Source organism: Sander vitreus, chromosome 3, assembly GCF_031162955.1.
Source record: "Sander vitreus isolate 19-12246 chromosome 3, sanVit1, whole genome shotgun sequence".
Taxonomy (NCBI): Eukaryota; Metazoa; Chordata; class Actinopteri; order Perciformes; family Percidae; genus Sander; species Sander vitreus.
The window spans coordinates 2,681,779-2,708,100 of NC_135857.1; the positions used below are offsets into that span (position 1 = coordinate 2,681,779).

At 42.2% G+C, this 26,322-nt stretch overlaps 1 protein-coding gene across 1 annotated transcript in view; it reads left to right on the forward strand.

Annotated features, from left to right (window-relative positions):
• nbeab (neurobeachin b) overlaps positions 1-26,322 on the forward strand; it is a 118,642-nt gene that overhangs the window by 80,964 nt on the left and 11,356 nt on the right. Inside the window, exons 15-24 of the mRNA XM_078245694.1 lie at positions 6,251-6,391; positions 7,466-7,585; positions 11,265-11,417; positions 14,254-14,421; positions 18,892-18,981; positions 20,095-20,272; positions 21,842-21,913; positions 22,046-22,201; positions 22,830-23,000; positions 25,658-25,759. Coding sequence (XP_078101820.1) covers positions 6,251-6,391; positions 7,466-7,585; positions 11,265-11,417; positions 14,254-14,421; positions 18,892-18,981; positions 20,095-20,272; positions 21,842-21,913; positions 22,046-22,201; positions 22,830-23,000; positions 25,658-25,759 — 1,351 coding nt within the window. The remainder of the gene's footprint in view (positions 1-6,250; positions 6,392-7,465; positions 7,586-11,264; positions 11,418-14,253; positions 14,422-18,891; positions 18,982-20,094; positions 20,273-21,841; positions 21,914-22,045; positions 22,202-22,829; positions 23,001-25,657; positions 25,760-26,322) is intronic.

Genomic DNA, 26,322 nt, shown 5'->3' on the forward strand with positions numbered 1-26,322 from the left:
TTTATGTAGCGCCTAATAAAATAGTTAATAGCATTTAACTTGTCAGTAAACATGCTTTTCCCTGTAACTTGGTTTGTTTTGTGTTTTTGAAACGGTTGAGAGGTTGGTGGCAGTGAAAGAAATGTAATGTTAGCTTGTAATATCTTTTTATGCACACTACATATTTCATATCACATAGTCTTGATTATGCTAATACGGCCTAGGTGGTTTTCCAACTTCTTCTGGTACAATAAGATTTGGCCAGGAAAACATTTATTAACACTGTATAATCAAAATCGTTGCCATTTTGTGAGTTTTGGTTCTAATACCTGTTATGTGAATTGTTTGCTTATTCCTCTCTTACACGCATTACTATTACCTGCAGCTGTCTTCTCCTTATTCTTCTCCCTCTGTCACATGCATTACCTGGATCTTTCATACAGCTCCAACCTGCATTAGTTACACTAGCGGCGTTTTTACGGAGTGCTAGACGTCTTGTGGCTTGCACCCCGTTCCAGCTGCACCAAGTTGTCACATGCAAGGCCATTATCACCCCATAAATCTATGCAGATCTCAATAAACTTCTTTTTCAGTCTATTCAATTGTGCTAACACTGATGTGGACTGCCATTAAATTCTGAGGAAGAACAAAAAAAAACTGGCCCCATTTAATTTTGACTTAGAGCTTGAGGCATGTGCACTGTGCCACACATGGATATGAATATAATCTTCAAAATGACCAAGAGTCTGTCTGTCGCACTGAGGTTGGATACAAACTGTACCCAGCCAAAAAAATAATGGTGCAATTTAAATAATGGTAGAATTAGTGAATTTTGAATTGTGGGCTTTTATTTTATTTCTTCTGACCTCTGAGCTGCAGCTTTTAGGTGGAAAAGCTGCCATTGATTACATTACCAGTCTCCCTGTCCCCTCTATAACTGAGTCAGTGGTACTGAGTATATTAATATTGACTGCCAATAGGCCTCCAAGGCTATATTGGACGGGGTGATTGAAAAGGCAAAGAAAGCAATTTATTCCCCACTAAACGTATGTTTAATGGGAGTAATTTTGTTGCCTTAAGAACACATGAAAATGAAACAGCTGCCACAGGGCCAAAAAGAGTGATGGTGTCAGAACAATATTGAAATTATTACCGAGGCTGCGGTTAAATAATTAACCAAGCTATCCAAGGTTTGGCCTAACTATGAAATAATTGGATGGATGTCAAATAAATATAGCAGTGAGGGTATCTTTTTCTTTTTATATCCTCGCAATAACTGGCAGCAGTTCTTCAAATGCAGAACAATGAATAAGAGACATGTTATGATTATGAAAGGCTGTATTTTAGAAAATGGGTTTTCCTCTACTTCTTATATTAACAATAGGAAAATGTTATGGTAGAATCTATATTATTTAAATAAAAATATTTTTGTAATAAATGCTAGCCGACTATACATATATAACATTCAAATTTTCAGTCATGATTCAATTCTACTGATTGGTGATTGAATATCATAACTTGTGATGTTGCATTAACACCATTGCATTGCACTAAATTGTATATACTGTAAGTCATGGTATCTCCCATCAGTAGTGGCCAGTAGCACAGAAGGGCTCCGAACACAGATGGGAGTAGCAGTGCTGATTAGTGTTTGGCTTGGTAGGTGCGTTGGGTGTAAATCAGGTCAGCCAGGGTTAATCCACATGGATTACCCCCAACATTTAGCAGGAGTCGCTCATTTCTCCTCCCTCCATCCTCAGCGCGCCACCCTGCTTACCCCTGCCACCATACCCTTGTAAAATTCAGACAGAAGACAGCGCAACAGGAACTTTTTAGGGTTGAGGAGAATAATGGGGTCTGACAGACAAATCCCAGAGTAAAGCTCCTTGACTGCCTTGAACTCTCCCCCAGCCTGTCTGCCGGCCTCACCACATGTAGCCTAATGGGGAACTACTAAGACTCTGCAAGTCCATCTCTGTTAATTATGCTCAATTATGCTTTCCTACTCCTTCTGATGTCCTAACACAAGCAATGGGGAAATCAGGTTGTTTACACTATGCACCCAACAAAAGATTTGTACCTGTAAATTGAAGTAGATGTAGTGTTGCTTCGTTGCCTGGTATGGTTTAAATACATGTCACTGCAGCCATTTGTTTGGACATGATGAGAGTACTGACAGCAAATCATCTGTGTCACCAGGCAAAAACTCTTTCTGGTCCACATGCTGTTGCCTCTGCATAGCTATACTGCCTATATGTACTGCACAGAAGGTGATGCCTACAAAGCATAGTACAAGAAAAAAAAGACACTTCACTTGCTATGGGCTGCACAAAAATATGAATGTTCTATTGATGCTTTTGTGCACTCTAATAATCTAATTAGTGTAATAAGTAAGTAATACGTATGTGGAGTGAATATTTTCCATAATCCTTTCAAGACTATCATATAGCCGCATTATCATTAACATTTGATTTAGAACTGCTGTTAGCTGTAAGATTTTCCATTTTGAGACTCAAAGTAGATTAGCACTGTGTAGTTCATGCAGAAGATCATGCAGAAAAAACAATGGCCTTCCAAAGGCAGATCCCTCTTTTATGAGGCTTTGAGTAGAACTCTGTGGTTGCCCAATAAGTAAATCAGATTAAGTACATCATGAGTCAGACTATGTTAAGTTTAGCCCTGATGTTTTATTAAAAAAAAAAAGTACTAATAGTGAAGTCCAAGTATTTTTGTTTTTGGAGAATATAAGATCTTAGATGGTACACTAAATCAAAGACTACTTTTGGATAACAAAAAGTAATACATGTACTACTCATCTTCAAAACAAAAGTAACAGAAGAAATACTTATCTTCATACTTTTGATAGCATAAAAAACTTAATATGTGTTAAAGCATCGGCTTGCACGGTTATGTACTGACCCTCAGAGATAATTTTGGTGTCGTGACCACAAGCCAAACTCCTTGAAATGCCTTGTAGCTCTAACCTTATCTATGTTATGAGTGTCAGTTTTAATCTTTCAGAAGTGTCAGTGAAAATTAAAACAGCCTTAGCTTCCAGTATTTCAACAAGCCATTTATTGGAGCAACTACACGTAAGGTGTAGTTCTTACTGACCCGATGACACAGTAATGAGAGTGAAGTCCGACTATGTGGTTGTGATGAGAAGGCAGTAAGAGCAAAGAAAAGAGCTCATAAAGTACTCACACTGGCTTACAGTTACTCATAATATGTGCCTGCTACAGTACTCGGAGCTACAGACTTTCTGCTGCTCACTGAACCAAAATATTCACTGAAGCTCCTTCAGTTTTGGATCCAAACGCAGAGCAGACAGCAATATTGGTGACTACAACTTTTAGCCTTGCTTTAAAGGGGAACTATGCCATTTTTTTTAGCTTAATTTACCTTAACTGAACAGCGTCGGAGTCATTGGAATGGTTATATGACTTTTTTTAGTTGAATGGTGGTCGTCTCGCTCCCCCCTAGCGCCTGTGAGCGGAAAAGCCACCCTTGCAACTTTCGGCCAGCGAGCCGGCGGCCTCAGCGTCGAGAAGTATGGCGTGATATCAGGTCTCGCCATGTTATAGATTGCTTCACGGCACTGCACACATACACCCATTCAGGAACCGGCTAACAAGGTAGCGATGGAGTTTTTCACACCATAGTGATGGCTGAGCCGGCTAAATAGAAACAGAAAGCTAGGAAAGCATTGTCGGAGGAACAGAGAAAGAGGAAACGGCAGACTGACCGAGAGAGGAGTCAGACACGAGTAAACATAGGAGCTGCTACGGTGGCCGACAGGGGCAAACGCCCTGCAACTTAAGACAACACGTGCAAATAGACAAAACCCAAGCAAATTAAGAAAAACAACTTCATTAATTTGACAACACGTGCAGCATTCAGCAAACGCTCTGCAAATACACACAACACAACCAAATACATAAACGCACTGCAAAAAGAAAAGCACACAAACCCCGAAAACAAATGCAACAAAAAAAACACAGCATTCAGATTACACAACGGAAGTTCTCCAGACCTCTAGAGGGAGCAGCTAGTGGAACAGCTGGATTTTAGACCCCACGGGGGGGAAGAGAGAGAGAGAGAGAGAGAGAGAGAGAGAGAGAGAGACAGACAGACAGACAGACAGACAGCAACCGGAGCTTCGGCTTTTCAAAATAAAAGCTCGCGCCCGATCCCTGTCTCTTCGTACTTTGGTGTGTTGGATGTTTGTGAACTAAACAGTACGGCAATCATGCTAATGAATACAATAACTTTTTCAGCAGATGTCTTACTTACAACACGATGGAGTTAGCAAAGCAGTTTTGTGTTTATATGTGCAGGCGGGATTTATTCATTTTGATAAATCCCACGGTAAATTGGCTGGTTTACTAAACAGGGAGGGACTAGAAATCCTGTCTGTTTTTTGTATTTCAAGAGCGAATTGCTCCACAATATGAATACAGATTGATCACTTATTTTGTTGGTAACCGTTGTTGTATAATCACAATATTACACTTGAGGAGGCCTATACTTCAGTGATGCGCCTTTCGGACCTCGAAATGAAACCCTCTGATGTAATATGGCTTAAACAAACGTCAACGCTAAACGCTGATGCAGTTTTAAATGTTTTATCACCACGAGTTTACAGACGTCTCTGCTGATTGAGTATCACCTGACCTGAGAGACACACCCACCAAACCAGAGAAAACATATCTCAAACATAGACTTCATATTTACAGTCTATGATCTCAAAGCAGCTGCACGCCGTTCTGAGATTGAACGTGTCCCGCCGGCTCTCTCTCTCTCTCTCTCTCGAAAATCCAGCTGTTCCACTAGCTGCTCCCTCTAGAGGTCTGGAGAACCTCCGTTGTGTAATCTGGATGCTGCGTTTTTTTGTTGCATTTGTTTTCGGGGTTTGTGTGTTTTTCTTTTTGCATCGTATTTTATTCGCAGCGCGTTTATGTATTTGGTTGTGTTGTGTGTATTTGCAGTGCGTTTGATGTATTTGGTTGTGTTGTGTGTATTTGCAGTGCAGCTTATGTATTTGGTTGTGTTGTGTGTATTTGCAGCGCTTTATGTATTTGGTTGTGTTGTGTGTATTTGCAGTGCGTTTATGTATTTGGTTGTGTTGTGTGTATTTGCAGCAGCGTATGTATGTATGGTTGTGTTGTGTGTATTTGCAGTGCGTTTATGTATTTGGTTGTGTTGTGTATTTGCAGTGTGTTTATGTATTTGGTTGTGTTGTGTGTATTTGCAGTGCGTTTGCTGAATGCTGCACATGTTGTCAAATTAATGAAGTTGTTTTCTTAATTTGCTTGTGTTTGGTCTATTTCCGTGTGTTTTCTTAAGTTGCAGGGCGTTTGCCCCTGTCGGCCACCGTACAGATATCTATTCTGAAGCTGCAGGGGGGGCTCTATAGAGAAACCTGCCAGCAAAAAGCCAGAAAACAGCCAAGAAATGGCCAAAACTGCATAGCACCCCTTTAATATCAAATTGGTTATTACAATATCATCATAACTTAAAACCTACTTTTTAACTTTCATGTATTTTTGACTGTGATTGTGGCCGTGGCATTGAGGTGTTGTTCCTGTAGACTTGATCCTCAATGATTCATAGAGGATCATTATTATCATTTTATATCAATATGACAACTGGCTGGTCACTTTGACAGTGTACTATAGTTGTTATGGTTTGTTGTAATATATTGCTATAATAATCTAATACAGAAAATACACTTTACATTTCTAATTGTAGGCTGTCTGCTTTCTTTTTAATATTTAAAGAGTGTTCTTGTTTTGCAGTTTTTAGCTTAGATTATTTTATTAATTGTATTAATGTACAGAGCTCCAGAGCTCCATGTTTAGTATGAAGGTTTATTCTCCTTATTTAGAGTTTTACCAGTGAGGTTGTCTTGTATTTAATGTTCGCCAAAATGTGGACGTCAGAAACTCTCCGAAAGGAAGCATCAACACAGGAAGTGTGGATACATTTAGGACTTCTAATTTGCAATGAAAAATCATCAAATACATTTTTGTATACAGTTTATGTGTTTTTGTCAAGCTTGCAAAGTCAAATGCATATCAAGTTGAAAGTTTGCCCTCACAAAGCACTTACAAATGCTTACAATAGGAAACACAATGTACAATTTCGTCAGGGTTGCCTTGAGGGCAAAACCTTTGTTTTACTTACACAGGCAAATCATTATTATTATTATTTTTGATATATTATTTTTTTTGCAAGAACTGAACCTCTTATTTCCTTATTTTCTTTGCAGCCTGTTGGTGCTCTGAATCCGAAGCGTGCAGCATTCTACGCTGAACGTTATGAGACTTGGGAAGACGACCAGACGCCACCTTGTCATTACAACTCCCACTACTCCACAGCTGCCTCCACCCTGCACTGGCTTGTCAGAATAGTGAGTGAAATCACTCTTTCAACCACCTTCACACTCATTATTCTACTGTGTTCAAAATGTCCCGAATTAGTCGAGCATCTGAATAGGAATGAAGTCAAGCCCACATTCTCAGACAGCTTTTCATTTTTTGAGTCTGCATTAGTTGATTGTCACTTGTCAGGCTTAATGATGCCGTTACGTCGAGGTCTGTCTGCTTCTGCACAGGAAACAGCTCGACATCTCAATTTGATTGGGCCTGAGTTAGACCAATGGCGCTCAGAAAACACATTTCACAGGCCAGTAAACCGGCATATGTGAACTAAATAAAGAGTGGCTGGGTAATGATTTACAGAGGCTGCTGTGACAGGTTTATGTGTTTCAGGCAACCCAGTGAGCGCTGGAGACATGTCCATCAAGGTTACTGAGCACTGTCCTCATTTACTCTGGAAGAGGAGGAACACTCTCTCCCAATCTGTATCCCACAAAAGAGGCCCTTATAACCTGCACAGATTCTTTGAGTCAGTGTACATTTGATTTTGAAGTTGGTTTATTAATTTGAAAGAGCTTTATGGGGAGTTTGTACAGTATTTCTCCTCCTCCCCCGTCATTAGTAGGAAGGGGCTGATGAACTGAGGGAGCTCCCTTGACAGCAGTTAGATTGGCCTCTGTGCGTTTGTTTCCACAATCCCTTTCTTCCTCTGGTGAGTGATCCATCCGCTTCAACCAGCAGTGGTCTCCATCTCAGGCTGAGAAAACCAAATTTGAGCCAATTATCATTATGGCTTACTGTACTCAGGAAGAACGCTAATTAATTCTCCCCCAGGCCTGGATACAATGAATGACTGATCTCTGCAGAGATCCCTTAGTCTGCCGCTGAGAAAAGAATAACAATGAAATAATGTGAATAATTCAGACTGTTAACATGTATTTTAATAAGCTGCATGGTAATCCACTAAAGTGAAACTGTACTGAGATTTTCATTGCGTTGATTAGGATGGTTGCGATCGAAATGCAGATCAAGAGGGTGGAAAAAGATGATGATGACTTTAGATATGGGTGGGGATCTTTGAGATGTCTAATTTGCTTTCTCTGCAGGAGCCCTTCACCACGTTCCTCCTTAGTGCCAATAACAACAAATTCGACCACCCTGAACGCACCTTTTCAGCCATCGCCCGCTCCTGGAGAAACTGTCAGAGGGACACCGCCGACGTTAAGGTGAGAAGCACAATAAAAGCAAATAGTACAATCCATGGTTTACATTTATATGGATACACATGTCAAGGAAATGGTGCCATTAAACAAGTGGAAGTTAAATCTGTGATCATTATACATTTCCTTGCCAGACACTTTTATTAAGCTGGTGTTATGGACCTGTGGGTGTCTAATTCTGAGGACAATGATAGGAAATATCACTATATATTGCACCACATATCTACCAGCTAAATTGGAACTATACAGTGTATATAATTGGCAATATAACCATACCAAGCCTTTCACTCACTATGGTCCCTTCCTCAGACAATGTGCTTCAACACCACTGCAAAAATATATGCCATTAATTATAAATGCCTCATCCAAATGGCGACTCACAAAGACCGAAGACAGAAATACCCTAAGCACTTAGAAATGCACATTTGATTTATCTCATGCAGAAAACAAACTATCTCAGAGGTAGACTGATCTTGTATGTGTGCATGCAAGCACTCATGAGTTTGAACAAAGGCTGTGTCTGAGGGTAAGACAAAGCCCTCCCTCTGCAAATCCACAGAGCAGTCACCGAAAACGCTGAACCCTGCTGATTCGCCTCCATTTTGCCCACTGCATAGCACGCAGCAGGAATACGCACTGACCTCAAAGTGTCATGTATTTCTAGCACACCCTGCATCGGGTAGTGTTGCCCCAGGCAATTAATAAAGCATTAATGACAAAAGCTATTTAAAATGTAGTCTTTTATGTACGGACAGGGCTCTTACTCGCCAGGATCTGGGGGAGAGCAGCCAACTACAGAATGTGAGGCAGAGGCAGAAAGCTGAGCAGCTGAATAGTCAAACGCCACCCTGTTAACAAATACATCCTACTTCCAACTACTTGTATGTCTGCATGCATTTGTTTTTACACACATAGGATGGCTACTGATCTATTAGGAGAGGCATTGTACTGTGGAGGACATTGCTGGATTACTAACAGTATTTCATAATGTATAAGAAGCAGGAAAATAATATGCAAGAGCTTGTTTGGTTCATAATGCAATAGGGCTAAACTATGAGGCAATGCATGCCACTATAATGACTGATTAGATTATTGACATTTGCTGTGATGCTTTTTTTAATAATCTCCATTTCTCTTATCTTTCTTTGCATACTTTCCAACCTTGTTTTGAATTTATTTTTATATTTGTAATCATGCACATACTATGTATTAAAAGGGCATCGCTCAATATAATCCTGCCCAAAATCAAATCAAATTAAAATGAAAGCATAGCTTTCCATGCCAAACATATAGAGAGACACACAAATGCCATGCACACTGCCACCACGTAGCAACGGAGACTGAGCGGAGAGTGCGGGGTTAAGGTCAGCATCGGCCCTGTACACCGAGCGGGCCATGAGGCCTCTGATTAAAAGGCAGCTTGTTTTTTTACCAGGGTCTCTCCTTCATTAACCCCGGCCTCCTCCAGCAGTAATGACGACAAGACCAAGGGAGGCTGAACCCCTGATGGGGATGACCTCCTAAAAGAGCAAGTCAAATGGAAACAATCCTGTGCCGACCTAGCTTTCACCTCCTCGACCACCCCATCATTATTGTGCATCCATACCGCTCATTTATTTCTATGTGCAGCCGCACACAGGTATGTTAAGCTGGCACAGCCACCATGGGCACAGAGAAGCAGACTTTTCTTGGAAGTAGTGGGCACACGCATGCACACACACACACACACACACACACACACACACACACACACACACTGTCTCATACACACACACAAACTGCCAACACTGAAGGAATCCAGCAGCACCCCGCTGGTGACAGATTTTGACGAACATGTCATTAAGGTGACAGTGTAAAGCAATGTAGGCATGTGTGATTGACTTGTTAGCCCATTACGATGCTGTTGCAGAATTAATGGCTGCCATGGGAGGCTGGCTTGAAAACAGAGCTGGCAGTTTTAACGGCTTGGTGGTGAGTTACAGCAGGAAGTTTACTGGCGAAAACGTGGAGGGAAAGTGTGGTTGTGTGTATGTAAGAGAGACAGAGGGAAACGGAGAGGAATGGCTACTTTACTCCCTTTCCCTGTCGTGTGCAGAGGGTGAAATGTGACCAACAGCAGACCAGCGGTGTTATTGGCCTGTACCATGTCATGCTAACTCGCTCTATCAAAACCCGGTGATTTATGGGGGCCTAAAAGCTCTGCGTGTTATGCATCCCATAGGCAGTATAAAACACAATAGTACCACTGAATCTGACAAACACTGCATTCATAAAACAAGCCTGATACAAGGAGTTAAAATACATGCACCCTCCTTCATATTCTCAGGCTAAGAGACACTTGTCTTGTGTGTATAGTTTCTAATGAGGACAGAGTGGAGGATCTACATTCCTCGTGTGCATATGTCTCATTGTGGAGAGGCTTTGCTCACTCATCCTTTCTTAGCTGTATGATTATAATGATAAAGGGTCAGAGTGGGGACTGCAGAATCATAAAAAAAATGTATACAGTCATTTATGTTGCAAATGCCATATTAAAAAAAAAAATAATAATAATAATCTTAAATGACCATATCTGTAGTTTTGCATTTTGAGCCCATTACCTAATCAAAGCATGCCACAGTTTTTGGATTGACTGCTTGACACCATTTAATTTCAGATTGCGATGACAGTTTTTGTCATCATTAAATTGCCTCTCCTTTCTTCTTATTTTTGGAAGCAAGTGCTGTCTGTCCAAATGTTTTTGCTTTCAAGGATAGTATGACATCCACATTTCAGAGTTAGCTGCCAAAGAGCATTGCGAAAGCTGCGTTTTTTGGAAAACAAACCCAGAAGACAAATAATAAGCAAACACAAATGTTGTGAGTTTTTTTTTTTTCTATCTGTAACTCAGGTTAAAGATAAAGGCATTAAACTGTTCACTGTGGTGGATTGCCCATCTCAAGCAAGCTCTTTGCAAATTAATGTTCATGATGTATGAATGATTGCCTGGAAGGTAATAATAAAGGTAATTTGGACAGCACTCCAATAAATTCAGTCCAAATGACCTTCTATATATTATTATCCACATTAAGGATCCAGCACCCAGTCTTCAAAGTTCCAATGTGAGTCGAGCGTGTTAGGTCTTATTTTTTTCGCCTGGAAGGTGAGAAATGATGTGTATTTAAGGGGTTAAAAAATATATATAAAAATAACAGTATGTTCATTCAACACAGGAGAAATTCCTTAAGAAATAGGCTTTTCTTAAAACACGGCTACATATTTGCTCTCTTCAATGTATGGAACCACAGCAGGCTTTATGTGGGGGCTCCTTTACCATGCTGACTTCCCCTCTGCTGCGAGGTCCTGACCCCATCACAAGAGACCAGGGAGAAAAACCCAACTCAGTTCCAGTTTCATTTAACACACCTAACACTTCGGCCTGGAATAACTGGACTAGCACCTCTCACCGCCTTCTCATGGCCTGCTGTTAGGTTTGTTTGTGTTACCTTTCCCCTTGAATTCTCACTTCATCTCTGGGATACAGAGCCTTTTTTCCTCTGTTTTCCGTGGCTCTGTCCTCACATATGTTATTTCTTGCACTTAATGGAATTGTTGGGCGATTATATGGTGAAAACTGTGGTGCTAGACGTTGTGGTCTTGTCAGTAAGCTGTAAAATGTGAACATCTCTCTTCCTTTTAAACACAGGAACTGATTCCTGAGTTCTACTACCTCCCGGAGATGTTTGTTAACAGCAACGGCTACCATCTGGGAATGAGGGAGGACCGGACCATGGTCTGTGACGTGGACTTGCCAGCCTGGGCCAAGAAGCCTGAAGACCTTGTTAGGATCAACAGGATGGTAAGGTTTAGGCCTCTGTCAAATTCTAAGTGGTACGGTTACCCTAGCCCAAATTATACCTGTATAAAATATTACTTCTTTTATTATCCGGATAAAAATCTTCAGTCAGAATTAAAACCTTACTTACCAAAAATCCTACATCCTTTTTACTTTCTCCTCCGTTTATTCCTTGCCAATTAAGATTGCAATAATGACACTTATAGAAATTAAAACTATTCTGACTATGTGTAATTTTCTAAAGATGACTGTCCAATTCATAGTAATGATTCATTTCATTAGGTGTATTTATATATTCTTGTTATACTATTCAGTTGAGGCCATCCTCATTCTTATAAAGTGCACTGAAGTATTTGACAGCACACTGCATCCTGTCATGTTACGTACTATGGTTGTTTTTTTGTACATTTCAGTACTTTATACTGAAATGCACAAAGGCTAATTTGAAAACATTATATTGGGCTATTTACCTTCAACAAAGTCAGATAAAATTGCCTTGTCACTGTTTGTTTGTAAAACCCACAGACAGACGTAAGGGTGACCAATAGCATTGATTTATTAAAAAAAAAAAAAAAAAATGACAGTGGCAAAATATGGAGATACGAAGTTTCTGCCCGATAGTGGCGATATACTGTACTACTATACTGAGAATATATTATAGGTTGGGATTATACAATTTCGATGTATTTTTAAAATGAATGATTTACATTTAGCTTTTCTGCCTCCTTCTCACATCAGCAAAGACATCCATTCCCCACTCTTCCTTTTAACCTTCCCATGCAGCTGTGTCTCCTTGACGTATTCATGAAGCATCTAATAAAGTGCAGCGCTCAATACTAACACTGTACCCCTGACCCCAGTGATGTCACTAAAGGACAGGACTAAGGGCAAGTTTGCCCTATAGTGTTACCTTCTGTAATGCCAGGCCTCATCACTTTGGCAGCGTGCAGGGCCCTTTCCGTGCGCATGTGTGTGCGTGTTTAATACAGACTGCGTATCAACATGTGGTCCACAACTCCCAGCAGGTTTCAGGAGCAGCACGGACAAAGAAATGGAGATCCAACCGTCAAAAGTCTGTTCTCCCTTTAATCTGGAATCGCTTACTGTAGAAACTCAGCAGCTCAACTCAGTTTAATACGAAAACTACATTGCATGTGCTTAGAACAGTGCAGATGCATTTTTGAATACATATCCACATTTGTTTTTAATGAACATTAAAGATAAAGTCAGATTGTTAAAGCTGAAAAAAAGCTGCATGATGCTAATTCCAAATTTAGGCAAGTGCTAATTATTTTGGAGATGACAGTCTTCGATACCCAGAAGTCTTTTTTTGTTTCCTTCATTTTTTAAGATTCATAAAGGCCCATGTGAAGAAAAACATTTCACATGAGAAAAAAAAATCCTCTATGGTATGACTCCACTTTCTAATACTTGATGAGTAGTTCCTTCTTAAAAGCAAAGAAACTTCAATAATACCGATAGGAAGACACAAAGTTGCATGCATGTTATGTATCCGGAGGTTGGGGGGGCCACAGTGTTTTTGGACCAGAGGTAGAAAGAGGCTCTGGGAACACACTTGACCTTTTCAGCTGGAGTGACAGAGCGGGGTTGGTCTCATGGAGGTGACCTTTCCTCATGCTCTACCCCCACTGCCTGGTCCAGCTCTATCCGGCTTGTAAAGCTGGGAGTTGTTATGGCCATGTCTGCATCTCCAAAACAAGGACAGAGGATGGCTGAAAAAAAACAGATTACAGTGGATATTTTCTCACTGTTGAAGGATACATGTGTGATTTTGCCTTGCATTGTTCCATTCGCAGACCAGTGTATTCACACGCCCACAAAATCACAGTCCTCTGCCTCCATTCTTTTTGTCTTTCTTTTGTTCTGTTCACTAGCTAGCCCACACTCTTGCTTCCTCTTTTATGTCATTTCTAGCAGTGAATATCTCTCCCTGCTTCACCCTCTGTCTCACTCTTCCTCTTTTTTTTTCCTTCCATCCTTCTCTTTCTCCCTCCCTCCCTCCCTCCCTCCCACCCTCTCTCTCCCTCCCTCCCACTTCCCATCTTTGCATGTGCCACTTTCAATTGAAGTGATATGCCCTGTGGCAAACTCTGCCTCTGTGTGCTCGAGCAGGCTTTGTTGGTAATGGCTGTTATTCCTGACGCGAGGGGAGGAGTGTAAATTCCACTAGCAAAGCCTAACACCAGCATGTATGGGAATTATATTGTACTGTATTATGGAACAATACATCAAACCCCCACTGCATGGCTTCCATAGGTATATTTATAATAGTTATCAGCCTTAAATCCCATCCCAAATCTCTCACTAACACTCCCACAAGAAATCATGTCTCCCTTTCCACACTCACAAGTAATTTATCAATGTTGCTCCTGTGAATGGTTTTACAGTAAATGAGATCCCTGTTAGTATTGAACCAATTTCTTTGTCTCCATGCAAAGATAGTCGGACTGTATTTTAAGTAGACAGAGAAATGTGATATGGGAGGCTTGTCCTGAGTTAGCTGATTATATTAAAGGGAAGGGATGCAGCTCTTGTCTTTTTTTTTTGTCTTGTAATGTTTATACACACTAAAATGGGTTAAAAATGTATCTTTATTTAACTGAATGCAAGTCATTTTCCCCTTACAGTGCTCTTCATTAGTTTTGTGATGTTTGATGGGATGTATTGCCTGGTAGGTCATCCGTTCACAGTAAAGTAGGCTGTGTTTTGTTGTGTTCAGTGTTGTGTGGAAGTACAATTTGTGCTGTTTCTTCTGGCCCATGTGCCGTGTGCTGCTGGTATGCCTCTCACCTCTAATTGCCCTGCACTCCGCTCACAGGCCCTGGAAAGCGAGTTTGTGTCATGTCAGCTGCATCAGTGGATTGACCTTATTTTCGGCTACAAGCAGCGAGGCCCGGAGGCGGTGCGTGCCCTCAACGTCTTTCACTACCTGACTTACGAGGGCTCCGTCAAGCTGGACAGTATCACCGACCCTCCACTCAGAGAGGTAAGGCACACACATTGCCATGGAGACAAAGCCCCCCCCACCCCTTCTCATTTAACATAGGCACAACTTCCTGTCTCTATTTGTCCTGGCATGTGTTGGAGCTCCGGGAGCATTCATATCATGCATCTGTCAATCAATTATTGTGTCATGCAAATGTAAGCCGTGAGAGAATTTGGCAGAGCTGCTGACTCATGGAGTTTGCTTTGAGATTAGCGTCATTTTGTGATGAGCGGAGTTATTCATTTCCACTCTCTCAGATAAACAGGAATCTTTTAATATCTGTCCACATAATTCATAGATCCTCTTAACATCAGGATTCTTTGCCCTTTTCTTCCTCGCGCTGAATGTATATATGTTCCTTCCCTTAATCAGATCAATGGATCTGACTGAGCTCTTTGATCAATCAACTGAGGTCACTCAGTCAATAGGCAAGGGAGTGAATCCTCTTGTTCTCAACAAATTAATTGAATATCTATGAGCTCGGCCGTACGACTCGTGAATAGCTTAATTGCGTAGAGGGGAAAGGGGACTGGAGACTGCAGCAGCTGGCATGCATTGTGATACTTTCCAGTTTGAGCTTGTCTCTCCCTGTGATATCCACCATCTGCTGTCTGCAAAACAAGTAATTTATATACTGTCACTTCCAGGGACGCCTTTATTTATCAAGTGACCACTATGCAACTCACCTGCAGAAGATTTGGCCGATCTAATTACCAAACGAAATTGTGAGAGGTTTGTTTTTCATCATTTTGAGAAGGATTATGGTGATGCCTTTTTTTATTATTTTTCATCCAGCTGAGGGATTTTTTTTAGCTGTCTTACACCCTGCCTACTATTACCCTGAGAGATGACAGTACTGTTAGTTAGTTGCACATTAGGAAGCCTGCTACTCAGACTCCCTAATTGTGTGCCCAGTTGATGTAGTCGCTATTGTGACATGTAAATGTATTTGTGCTGGAGAGAGAAATTGGCTCAGCTAATTGCAACTGATGTAATGCTGATATGATGAGCACTAATTAAGACAAACCTTCATACCTTCAATCATGTTGCTCATTCCCGATGGATTCTTCCTCACCCTGTAACATAAAGAATAACCTTTTATATCTAAATCCCATATACTAAAACCAAGCAGTATCCTGAAATGCAAGTTTCAAAGATTTACTGACAATTCCAACAGCCCCCTGCAAACCTGAGGACAATGTGTATAAAAAAAGTATAGTACAGTTTTTCTCCAGGCAGATTACAACAGTTGTATTGTACTTAAATGCTCTGCTGATTTCATTTAAGTTAATACGTAAGTTAAGAACAATATTCCTGCACAGTCTACATCATTAGGATCATTTTGTAGGTTATTTCCTGCAGGATTTATCGTACCATGGTTCGCATTATTGTTTACCACGCCTCCTGTCTGAGCCCGTGAGGTGGAGCATGGAAAAGTGCCCAATGAATGTCTCGCTAAGACCTGCTGAAATGTGACGATTGACTCCGGGGTATTGATTCATTGTGAGCCTGACAGGTGAAACCGCACATCCAGTGTTAGTCATAACAATTAAGGCATTTGAAATGTCAATAAATTAGAGGTCATGAGAGATAATTTCCGCCCATGTGTCAGAAAGGAAATGATGACACCCTCTGACACGCCGCCGGGCCTCTGGCTGAGGGCACGGTGACAGCTCTACTGGGCAAACTGCCGGAACAGCAGTCCTCCGATGTGCTGCTCCTCCTGACAGCCTTCTCTTATGGACAAACATGACAGCAACCCCTTGATTCAAACCCTGCTGTGTCACTCACAAGTAAACAGACAAATTATTCATCAGTGGGACTCCATTCCTCCTCAGCTGCCACTGCCCCTCCCGCCCCCTTCTGAATCGACAAAGACAACAAAGTGCGCCGTGGCTAGCCAATGAAGGGTTTGAAGCAGCTGAGATATATATATTCAAATTGATTTCACCTTGATATTCTCATAGTGACGGGACACCAGTGTTTAAAAGCTTGACCTTAATAATAAGAAACTTCCTTCGTATGTATCACATAGAATAAGGATTATGTGTGCATTGTCTTTGAAGATAACTGCATTAGAGACAATCAGCTGCTGGTGGACACATTGTTTGAGACATTTCTGCTCCCACATACAGTAGTGCACATGTCAACTCCCGCTGTCACTCAAGAAACACCCTCAGGCTAATTCGTTGTTAGTACTTAAGGATTTAAATAAATCCAGATAAGCTTATCTTAAGCACATTTCCATTGGCATGTAAAAGATGGGCCGCAGTGTCGTCACATGGGAAAGTAACACAATTACACCGCAATTACATTAATAGTTTGTTTATATGTGTTTGCATTGGGTCCGTGTTGTTTCTGTGCTGCTTTGATCTGTTTCTATAATCGGTTTATACTACTTAAAAGCCAAAAGTACTTATTGAAAGCAATTTGCTTCTGTAATCTCCCGAGTCAGTCAAAAGGTGAAGCAGCTTCATATTTGTAGTTGCCGCCGCTGAATTCAGGTGTCGTGACTCAGCACGATCCCACGCTGCTTAGTGGGTCACTGCGAGGCCGTGTTTGCATTCTGTCTGACAGAGCTGTTGTGTTGCTGCATTGCATGAGTGCACTGGAGGATGCTGTTGGGGGGTGGGTGGGTGCTCCACGCAAGCCTCTCTGTCACCAGTTTGGGAACCAGGCAGCAGCTAGAGAGTGAGAGAGAGAGATGCAGCCAGCCACTCACCTCTGAAGCCTTTTGCTCATGCCCAAATCAGATGCGAACAAAGTCCTACAGACAGACACGCAGACACTGTGTGTTATGATGGATGTTTGGTGCTCACCCAAGCAAGGCGCGTGTTGCTGGAAGGGGAGATCATCCAGATGGCTTTGGCAATAAGTGTCACTTATCAGCCAAAAAGCAGAGGCCTGAAGTGACTTAAACTAATGAAGTGCCTGTTAAGTGACTGAGATAGGGATACGTTTCTGACATACCTCAGAGAGGATTAATGTGGAAGCACCTGAGAGCATATTGACACGTTTTGATCATCCAGTGGAGGAACATGTTCTTTAGTTAACCTTCAGCAAGTCAGACCCCCTTCCCTCAACACACACACACACACCCACACAGTCAAATCCTCCCATTGCACTCTGGAAACAATTGTTGGGCATCAAGGTTGTCTAAGACTACCAAAATTTGACATGCAGCAGCCCAGTTTCCCTGGTAATAGAATCAGCACAAGAAATATGATGTTGTCCACATGGCCTCCTTTGCCTTTCTGATCTTTGTATCAAATTTCTTTATTTGAACAGACATTGTGACCCTCACTCCAAACCTAACCTTAAAAAGCCATAATGTCAGTTGCTTATTACTTGACAGACTGCGTTGTAAAGAAACACTGACTAGCACTTAATGGTTGCCAAATGTGCTCACAAACTCGCATGAAACTTTCACTGCTGTGGACAGCGCCTTTTTTGGTGCTGCGGAAGATAGGAAGTGACCGGGGGGTGTTGGTGGAGGCGACTGTTTGGCATGCAGGTGGCCTGTCCTAATTCAGTATCGCCTCCAAACTTCCCTTGCCACATCTCCCTCTGTGGCATGTGCTACCCAATAGGTCCTTTTGATTGTGAGCGGTGTGTACAGGCGGAGGAAAATGAAGGCTAGTCACCCAGGCAGCCAGAAGGGCGGGCGAAAGGCTGAGCGATGTATGTTCCATTGTGCACAGTGGCATTGACGGACATCTACAAGCTCCCCTCTGATGGTGGAAGTGGCTCCAGTCACATCAATCACTCCCACCGTGGAGTGCCCCACTTTCAGTCAAGCTCAGCAGCTCTTACTACTTGTTTTTTTTCCTCACTCACTTGAGGCAAAGCTGATCTTTTGTCTATTTAAATGGAAGTTATTTTCTAATAATAGTTAAGACTTGATTCCTCCGGTGTGTTTTTTTTCTTCCTGTACTCAGGGTGCGTCACAAGCATCCATACTAGTTTGTACCCCATAAATCATCCTTCATCAAGGTTCCTCTGCCAAATTGTCTCGGTCTGCTTCTGTTATTTTGTGCCTCTGTTTCGTACGTATGTTTGTGTGCGTGGACATGCTTTTCCCCTTTTGTTTCAAGCACAATAACATCTAAAAGCAGGCCGGCCTGCTGCAGTCCTAGCTGGATGTCACTCCAGGTTAACATTTATGCAGTGGGGGCCCCTGCGCCTGGAAATGGGAATGGTTAACTGAAGCATGTTAATAGGAAAAGGCTTGTCTCTTCCATACTAACACTTGGATGACTCTGCAGGCTGAGGGGGGAAGGGGGAGCACCCAGGCGGATTGGGAGTGCTCCCCTTTCCCTTTACCTCCCCCTTTCCTCAGAGGCACGGCTGAGTTAGGATTTGCTTGCATTGTCAAGTAACGCATTGACCCATCACTTTGATGCATATTGATTGTGACAGCCGCTCTCTCTCTTTCTCCTTCTCCTCTCTCTCTCTCTCTCTCTCCCGCAGGCCACAGAGGCACAGATCCAGAGCTTTGGACAGACGCCATCTCAGTTGCTTATTGAGCCACATCCTCCACGCAGCTCCGCCATGCACCTGGTGAGAGCAACTTGCATGCTGGGAAAATTCCCCGCACCTCTGGTGTTTGTGTGTGTGAGAGACGATGTGTGGACCTGTGCAAGCCTGAATGGTGTGGGTTTGCGGGCCTGTGTTTGTAGGTAGACACGAGATTAAGATGGATGCCCCTGATTTCTTTCTTTCTTTCTATTTCCTTCAATCCACTCTGTTATGTAAATATTTCATAGCCTAATCCTAACCCTTACCTCATGTAGGTCACAGACCCGCAATATAACAACACATTTTGTCTGCACTTTTTTATAGCTGTTACTGCCTACTAGCAGTGTGGTGTAAAGGGAAGAGTGCTCCCTACTGGCCTAGCTTCCCTCTCTCTGCTGTAAGCTGCTCTTCCCTGTCTAATCCATGTAATAGTCAGCCTAGCCCTCATTATCCCCACATGGCTCTCTCTGTTTCTCTCTCCCTTCAAGAAACTTTGTAAGGCAGATTCCTTTGAGACCTTTCAGTTCAATTTTCTACTTTTGCAACAGATGTGAATGTTTTCATCCACTTCTGTCAAAAGCTTCTCAAATTAGGGACAAGATGAGAGCTGAAACTGGTTCAAAACTCAAAGCATTGTCAGGATCACTATGTCCTCCATTGCTTTTACTCCTGCTACACTTGAACTTTAATCCAGGGTTGTAAAGGTTGAGCTGCGTTTTACAGTGGTGGAATAAACACATTTAAAAAAAAAAAAAATTGTATGGACCAAACTCAATCTTTCTAATACATGTGTATCATGTATGCACCATCTCATGTGTACAGTCTACTCCATCCCAGTTTTCCATGTCTTTCCCTTGTCCGACCAGTCCCTCGTCTGACTGCACTGTCCGGTGGGGGCAGTGCATGAAGCTCTCCTCTGTGTCTGAACCTAGTTTTTCCTCCAACCTCCACACTAATTGCCTCTTTCCATTCTTTTTCTCCCATACGTCATACCTTTTCTTGTCATCTTCTACATCCCTCTGCCTTCCTGCTGCGCCCCCTTCCTCTTCCTGCTCCTCTTTCCTTGTACTCCTCCTCTCCCGCCATCACATCCCTTCATCCTTTTACACTCTTACGTCTTTTCTCTCTTCTACTCAATAGTGTTTCCTTCCACAGAGTCCTCTCATGTTCAAGGACCAGATGCAGCAGGACGTCATCATGGTGTTGAAGTTTCCGTCCAATTCGCCGGTAACGCATGTGGCCGCCAACACCCTGCCCCACCTCACCATACCTGCCGTGGTCACTGTCACCTGCAGCCGCGTATTCGCTGTCAACCGATGGCACAACACCGTCGGTGAGTGGCGCTCAACACGCATGGCAGGTGATGTGTTCAATCATATGCCCCTCGTTAAAAAAAGAAGAAGAAAAAAAAGTGCCACGCCACATGTGATACCTACCACAGCAGCGGCCCTGTAAAATCACTTCATCACCGTCACACACAAACCTGCCCACCACTCATAATAGAGCTGTAGCCAGCTGGCTGTGTGAGAGGCTAGCACCTCCTAGGTAAGCTGACCATGAGTGTTTCCACATGTTCCTTTTCAGACATGTGTGAACAACATTACCCACAGAGCCCCTCCCTGAGAATCAGCCTCACCTCAGGGTCAGAGGGCCAACGCAATGGTTACTAGGAAATTAGGCCGCAACTGCACCACATTCTCCTCACACGTCCCCATCTGTCACTGTAGAGACACACTGAGCCCAGGACCAAAGAGTCGGCACTGTGTGGCTGCTCTGGCTGCTCCCACACTAATGAACACAGCTGCAGCACCCTTGCCATCCTGTCGGAGAGGAGGGAAATGTGGTTTGGCTTTCTCAGAATAATGATGATAATAAGGTCTCCATATTTTCAGATGTGTTGCTGTTTCGAACCTGGCTCCAGATACAGAGTGCATGGATAAGATGTCTCCATTCTGTTTGACACTTTTGAAAAATAAAAAATAAAAGCCCAGTAAGACAGACAGACAGAAATCTTTCTGATTAGTCTCGCTTTGCCAGACTTTACTCCACAACGCTGTGGAGTAAAGTCTTGTTACACCCCACATACATTCTGGGATAGGAGAAAAAAACGCTCTGGGTTGTTTGCATTTCTTTAAACCAATCACAATCATCCTGCTAAGCTCCGTAAGAAGTCATGGTGGCTCTGCAAAATAGTCCCGGGAAGAAACTTGTTTTGGTGGAACATTTGCACCCCACAAAAGTAATTCACTGTTAATTAACACAGTAACATGAGCTATTTAAATTAGCTGGATACAAAGTTAAACCTAAGTTGTTCTTGCCAGTGTATCGCTTGGTGTATTTGGTCCACAGCGAAGCATGACATGTCAGACTTTATCCTGGAAATGTACAGTTCTTCCATTGATCCACACTACTTTCTGATGGACCTGATGGAGGTCTGTGTGTAAGAATGCACACTAGGGCTGCACAATTAATCGCAATTTTATCGAAATCGCAATATGGACTAGTGCAATATCCAAATCTCAGAGGGGCGCAATATTTCTTAAAGGCAAAATATGTGTCAAAGCATTCTAAAATAAAGTATTGTGTTGCTGCAGAGACGTCCCGGCCTACAAATCCCATCCTACAGACTACAGAAAACATCTTTGTTTGGTACAGATCCTCGCAAAAATCACACTATAATCATTTTCATTTTTTAAGATTTAATATTAGTCAATGAAAATGAGAATGATGATACAAACATGATCATTCCCTTCAATATCGTGAATCATATTGCGATCGCAATATCATTCAAAATAAACGCAATTCGATATTTTCCTAATATCGTGCAGCCCTAATGCACACGTGCAGGGGTGAGAAATAGCCTCAATGATGAATATACTTGTGTTTCCCTGGCTGAATCCAGGTCTCCGAGGAGCACCAGGCTACTCTCTTGAGCAGGCCCATCACCTCCCTATAGAGATGGACTCTCTGGTTGGTGAGTAAGCTTCCTTGTTTTGACATTTGACCACCAGCTTTTATATGCTATGTTTTAGCTGTAAGGGTCTTAATTAATAACTTTAACACCTCAGGTATTGACGTGAGTTCTGTTCTGTTTTTTTCCCCACAGCCAACAATACTGGAAGCAACAAGCGCCAGATCACAGACCTAGTGGACCAGAGCATCCAAATCACCACACACTGTTTTGTGGTGACAGCTGACAACCGCTACATACTGGTGTGTGGCTTCTGGGACAAGAGCTTTCGTGTGTACTCCTCCGAGACAGGTAGGTTACAGTGTAAACTCTATTTCCTATAGAGGTGTGCACTGATGTGTGGAGGACTGAGCGCTATAATGGGAATAATACAGTATTGTCGCTGTTCTCTCCTGACAAGCCTTGTAGAGAAACTGATAACTGTACTGTAATATACTGGGACTCACTGATTAGAAAATAAGTTATTTCTGCTAATTTATTTTCTATTGATAATGATTCAGTGGGAACAAGATGATAATTTACTACATTTTGACAAGCTGCATTTCATTTAGTGGTTCCAAACTTGGGGGTTACGACAGTCCTAAAGGGTTGGGATGAATTTCACAAGTGGATTGAATGGATAAGAAAAAAGTCTGTTGTTTATTTTTTTCCCTCAATATTTCTTTTCTCTTATGAAATACTGGATACTTTGACCTCTTCTGGCCTTTAAAAATCCTTCAAACATTACAAACCAAGAGAGAAAAATCACTGCTTAACTTAACTTTTTTTTTTTTTTTTTAAGAGGTCACAAGCCAAAAAGGCTGGTACCCGCTGATTTAACCATATTGAAAACATTTTTCACTATTTCATACAATACTCCCTCACAGTCAGTGTCAAACATCGCCAACATCGAAAACATTTGCGCATATTTTTTATATAGGCAAGCTGACCCAGATAGTTTTTGGCCACTGGGACGTAGTGACATGTCTGGCCAGATCAGAGTCTTACATCGGAGGAGACTGCTACATCGTCTCTGGGTCCAGGGACGCTACACTTCTGCTGTGGTACTGGAGTGGACGGCACCATATTATTGGCGACAACCCCAATAACAGTAAGTAAAGTACACACAGTACACAGTAGCATTGCCCTCTCGACAAAGTTACAGGGATATTTTCTATTAGTATTTCACCTATGAAATACTCTCGTATAGAGCCTGTATAGGTGCATGAGTTCATTGTTAGTATATTCAAAGAGAGCCTTTGATCAACACTGGAAAAAATGTATTCTACCCTAGAAATCAAATAATGTGGAGAGACAGGGAGACGATAATGTATCTGCACTGTAGCTGTGATATATTAGTGTGATTTATTGCATTGAGCTGTGCTGCTTTCAAGTAGAGGACTCCAGATGTCTTGGCTTTCAAAATAGTAGACCCCAGTGTGTGATTTCTGCTGCTCAGTTCATTTAGTTGCTCATTCTCACTGATTGTCTGTGTTCAAAACAATCCATCAGGGTAGGGGAAACAGACATCACAGTACTGTACAAGGAGGAGCACCATATATGGTATGGAATTGAAAAACTAAAGACGAAGAGGAAGAGTTTTTTTATTTTATTTCTGGATGACAATACAATGTGTGTGTTTGTGTGCGTTAGAAGATCTTGTGTTTCCAATTGTTACAGATTCTAGGAGCTCCAGATTAGTTGTGAGTGTTCTCTAATTAACTTCACTGAGGCTCCGACAGTTAATTAAGAATTTCAGCTTGGTTGCCTCCAATTAGCAAGGGGCAATAGCACTTGTGTTACTGCAGCAGGAAAACAGTATTCCCCTGATATTCACACTACAAGTGCTTGCAATGCATCTGCATTGGACAAAAGGGAAGGAAACTACATAGCTCATCTCAACAAACAAAAGACAGGATGCATTTTCACTCAATCAAATTACTTCCAATGTCTTATCAATATGCCCTCAATATGTCATCATTTCAGAAACACTGTGGAGGCAGCAGATAATAATCCCGCTTGCTTTAAGAATGCAGAGCAATACAGGTGTGGGATCCTGGAGTTTGTTTGTAAAGGAACAGGGGCAGTGCAGAGGAATCGGCTAAAGATTTGACACATTATACAAAAATGGCAGGCATTTACAATGATCCTCAGGGATAAACCACTACGGCATATACTTTCATATCTTCACACTCAAAGCCCTCAAATGGATGTCATGTACCACACAGAGCACCAAAGTCCTCTTTATTCCCGTACTTATTTCCCTATTCATCATTGAACAATCATTTCCACGAGTCTCATTCTGATGGTTTCATGCCTATTATATTTTCTATAATGCTGGTTTGAAGGTTGTGTGAATATGTAGCAGCAGCCCTCTGGATCACTGCTTCCTCATCCCGTAGATGTGGAGTGCCAAAGAAATTGATTTCGCCCGCACCCCAAAAGGCTGCATGTGTCTTAAATGTGAAATAATTAAAATAACTTCCAGCTCAATCATGGCCCTGCCTCTCAGACTCGGCCCAACACACCAGTGCAAGGGGATATTTGCACCGGGTAATTGTGGTGGCTGACTTGGTCTCGTCCCAAGGGCTAGGAGAGGGTGGGGGGTACGCGGTGCAGGCTGATTGAATCTTTTGTCGGGTAGGTGAGCTGCATAAGGTCCCTTTTTCCCCCTGGAGGCTTTTTCTGACACTTGTCCTATTCAGCTTCCCTCAGCAGTGGGTGCTGGGACTGACAGCGCTGCTCAGGTTCCTGGTCTCTAAGGGACTGTGCTGCATCGATCACAGTCCAGCTCACTGACTGGACCGCTACAGCTGCAGAGGCTGAGCTAGGGGAGGAGATGATGGGGGAGGAGGAGAGGATACGAGAGGAGAAGGAGAGCAGTCTGGCACATGTCCACATCATCTATCTGGACTTTACTGTCATCGAGGTGGATAGAGAAACTTTCACTGAACTGGCTGAACTTTTGAGTCTTGCCACATAGTGTGTATTTAATATTTGACTTGAGTTTGCCATCACTAATGGACTGAAAGGTGGTGAATACTAAGGGCCCACACAAATTGCAGTAGGATTATTTTATTCATACAATAATAAAACAAAATATGAATTAAATTAAACACCAATTTGGGTGCCTAAAGCATCAGTTGACCCCACAGTTCCTATCTACCCCTTCTGTTATGTTTTAATACTTACATGTAATTGTACATGTTGGACAGTTTCTCTGCTTCTCATTGGCTGCATTTGGTCTGCATTTCTTTCTGTTGTTGTTAAATACAGATACTTCCCACTGTTTACATTATTCAAAGGGTTAGACTCTCTGTAAGACACTGCAGTAGTTAGGGACATGATGTGGGTTTATTCAGTATTGGTGATCAGTGCCTTTTCAGAAAGAGACTAGAGGTCGCCTCCGGGTGCCGTGAAACTCCCCTCACTAACCTCTCCCCTGGCCATCATCAATCATGTGACACACGGGATGAAATCAAGTGGCGCGGCTGCCATCAGTGGGCATCCGTGCATTTACATGACAATTCAAAGGGACCTCCCTGCTAGCAGCTGTGTGTCACAATCACCGTGCTTGTGTTTATTTGGTTTTATTGCCTGATGAAAGTGTGGTGGTTATTGTTGTAGACCATTGCACAGAAATCCCAGTTCAGAAATGTGACGGGTACATTTAGATTACCTGCTCAGGTATTCAGATTGTTTAGATGACGGTTTCAGAGTCAGGCTGAAGTAATCTGTTTATGATATTGTGTATGTGTCATCTTTTAGGTGACTACCCAGCACCTCGAGCAGTTTTGACGGGCCATGACCAGGAAGTTGTGTGTGTATCAGTCTGCGCAGAGCTGGGCCTGGTCATCAGCGGAGCCAAAGGTCAGTGTGCTCTCCTGTCTCCCTTTAATGCCACTGTCATCAGAGAGGAGGTCAGGGACACTTGTGTTTGAGCTAGCATAGTCTGTTACCAACCCACATAGATTGACAAGTGTTCGTTTCAATGAACACTCTAGACCTGCATGTGTCTATACCATAACAATAAAAAAAAATTCTCCCCGATACCGATTTCAATACTTAAGCTTGCGTATCAACCAATACTGAGTACTGATCCAATGCCAGTGTGTTAAATAGAACATAAATAACATATTTTAAAGTAGATTTTCTTCAGGGCAAAATAATGTGGAATCTGATCGTTTTTGTTTTTTTAGATCAATTTCTTTATTGTTATTAGCACCATTTATCATTCAGACATACAGAACACATTCCACAATATGTGCCAGGTAATATCAGATGGTGCACAGAACATTTTAGGCAATATCTGAGGCATTTGTGATACTGGTATTGGTATTACAACAATTCTAATGTGTACCCAGCTGCACATGCAAGTGCCTCACAGAAAAAGCCAGGACCAGGAATCTCTTTGCATGCTGTAGAACTGCAGA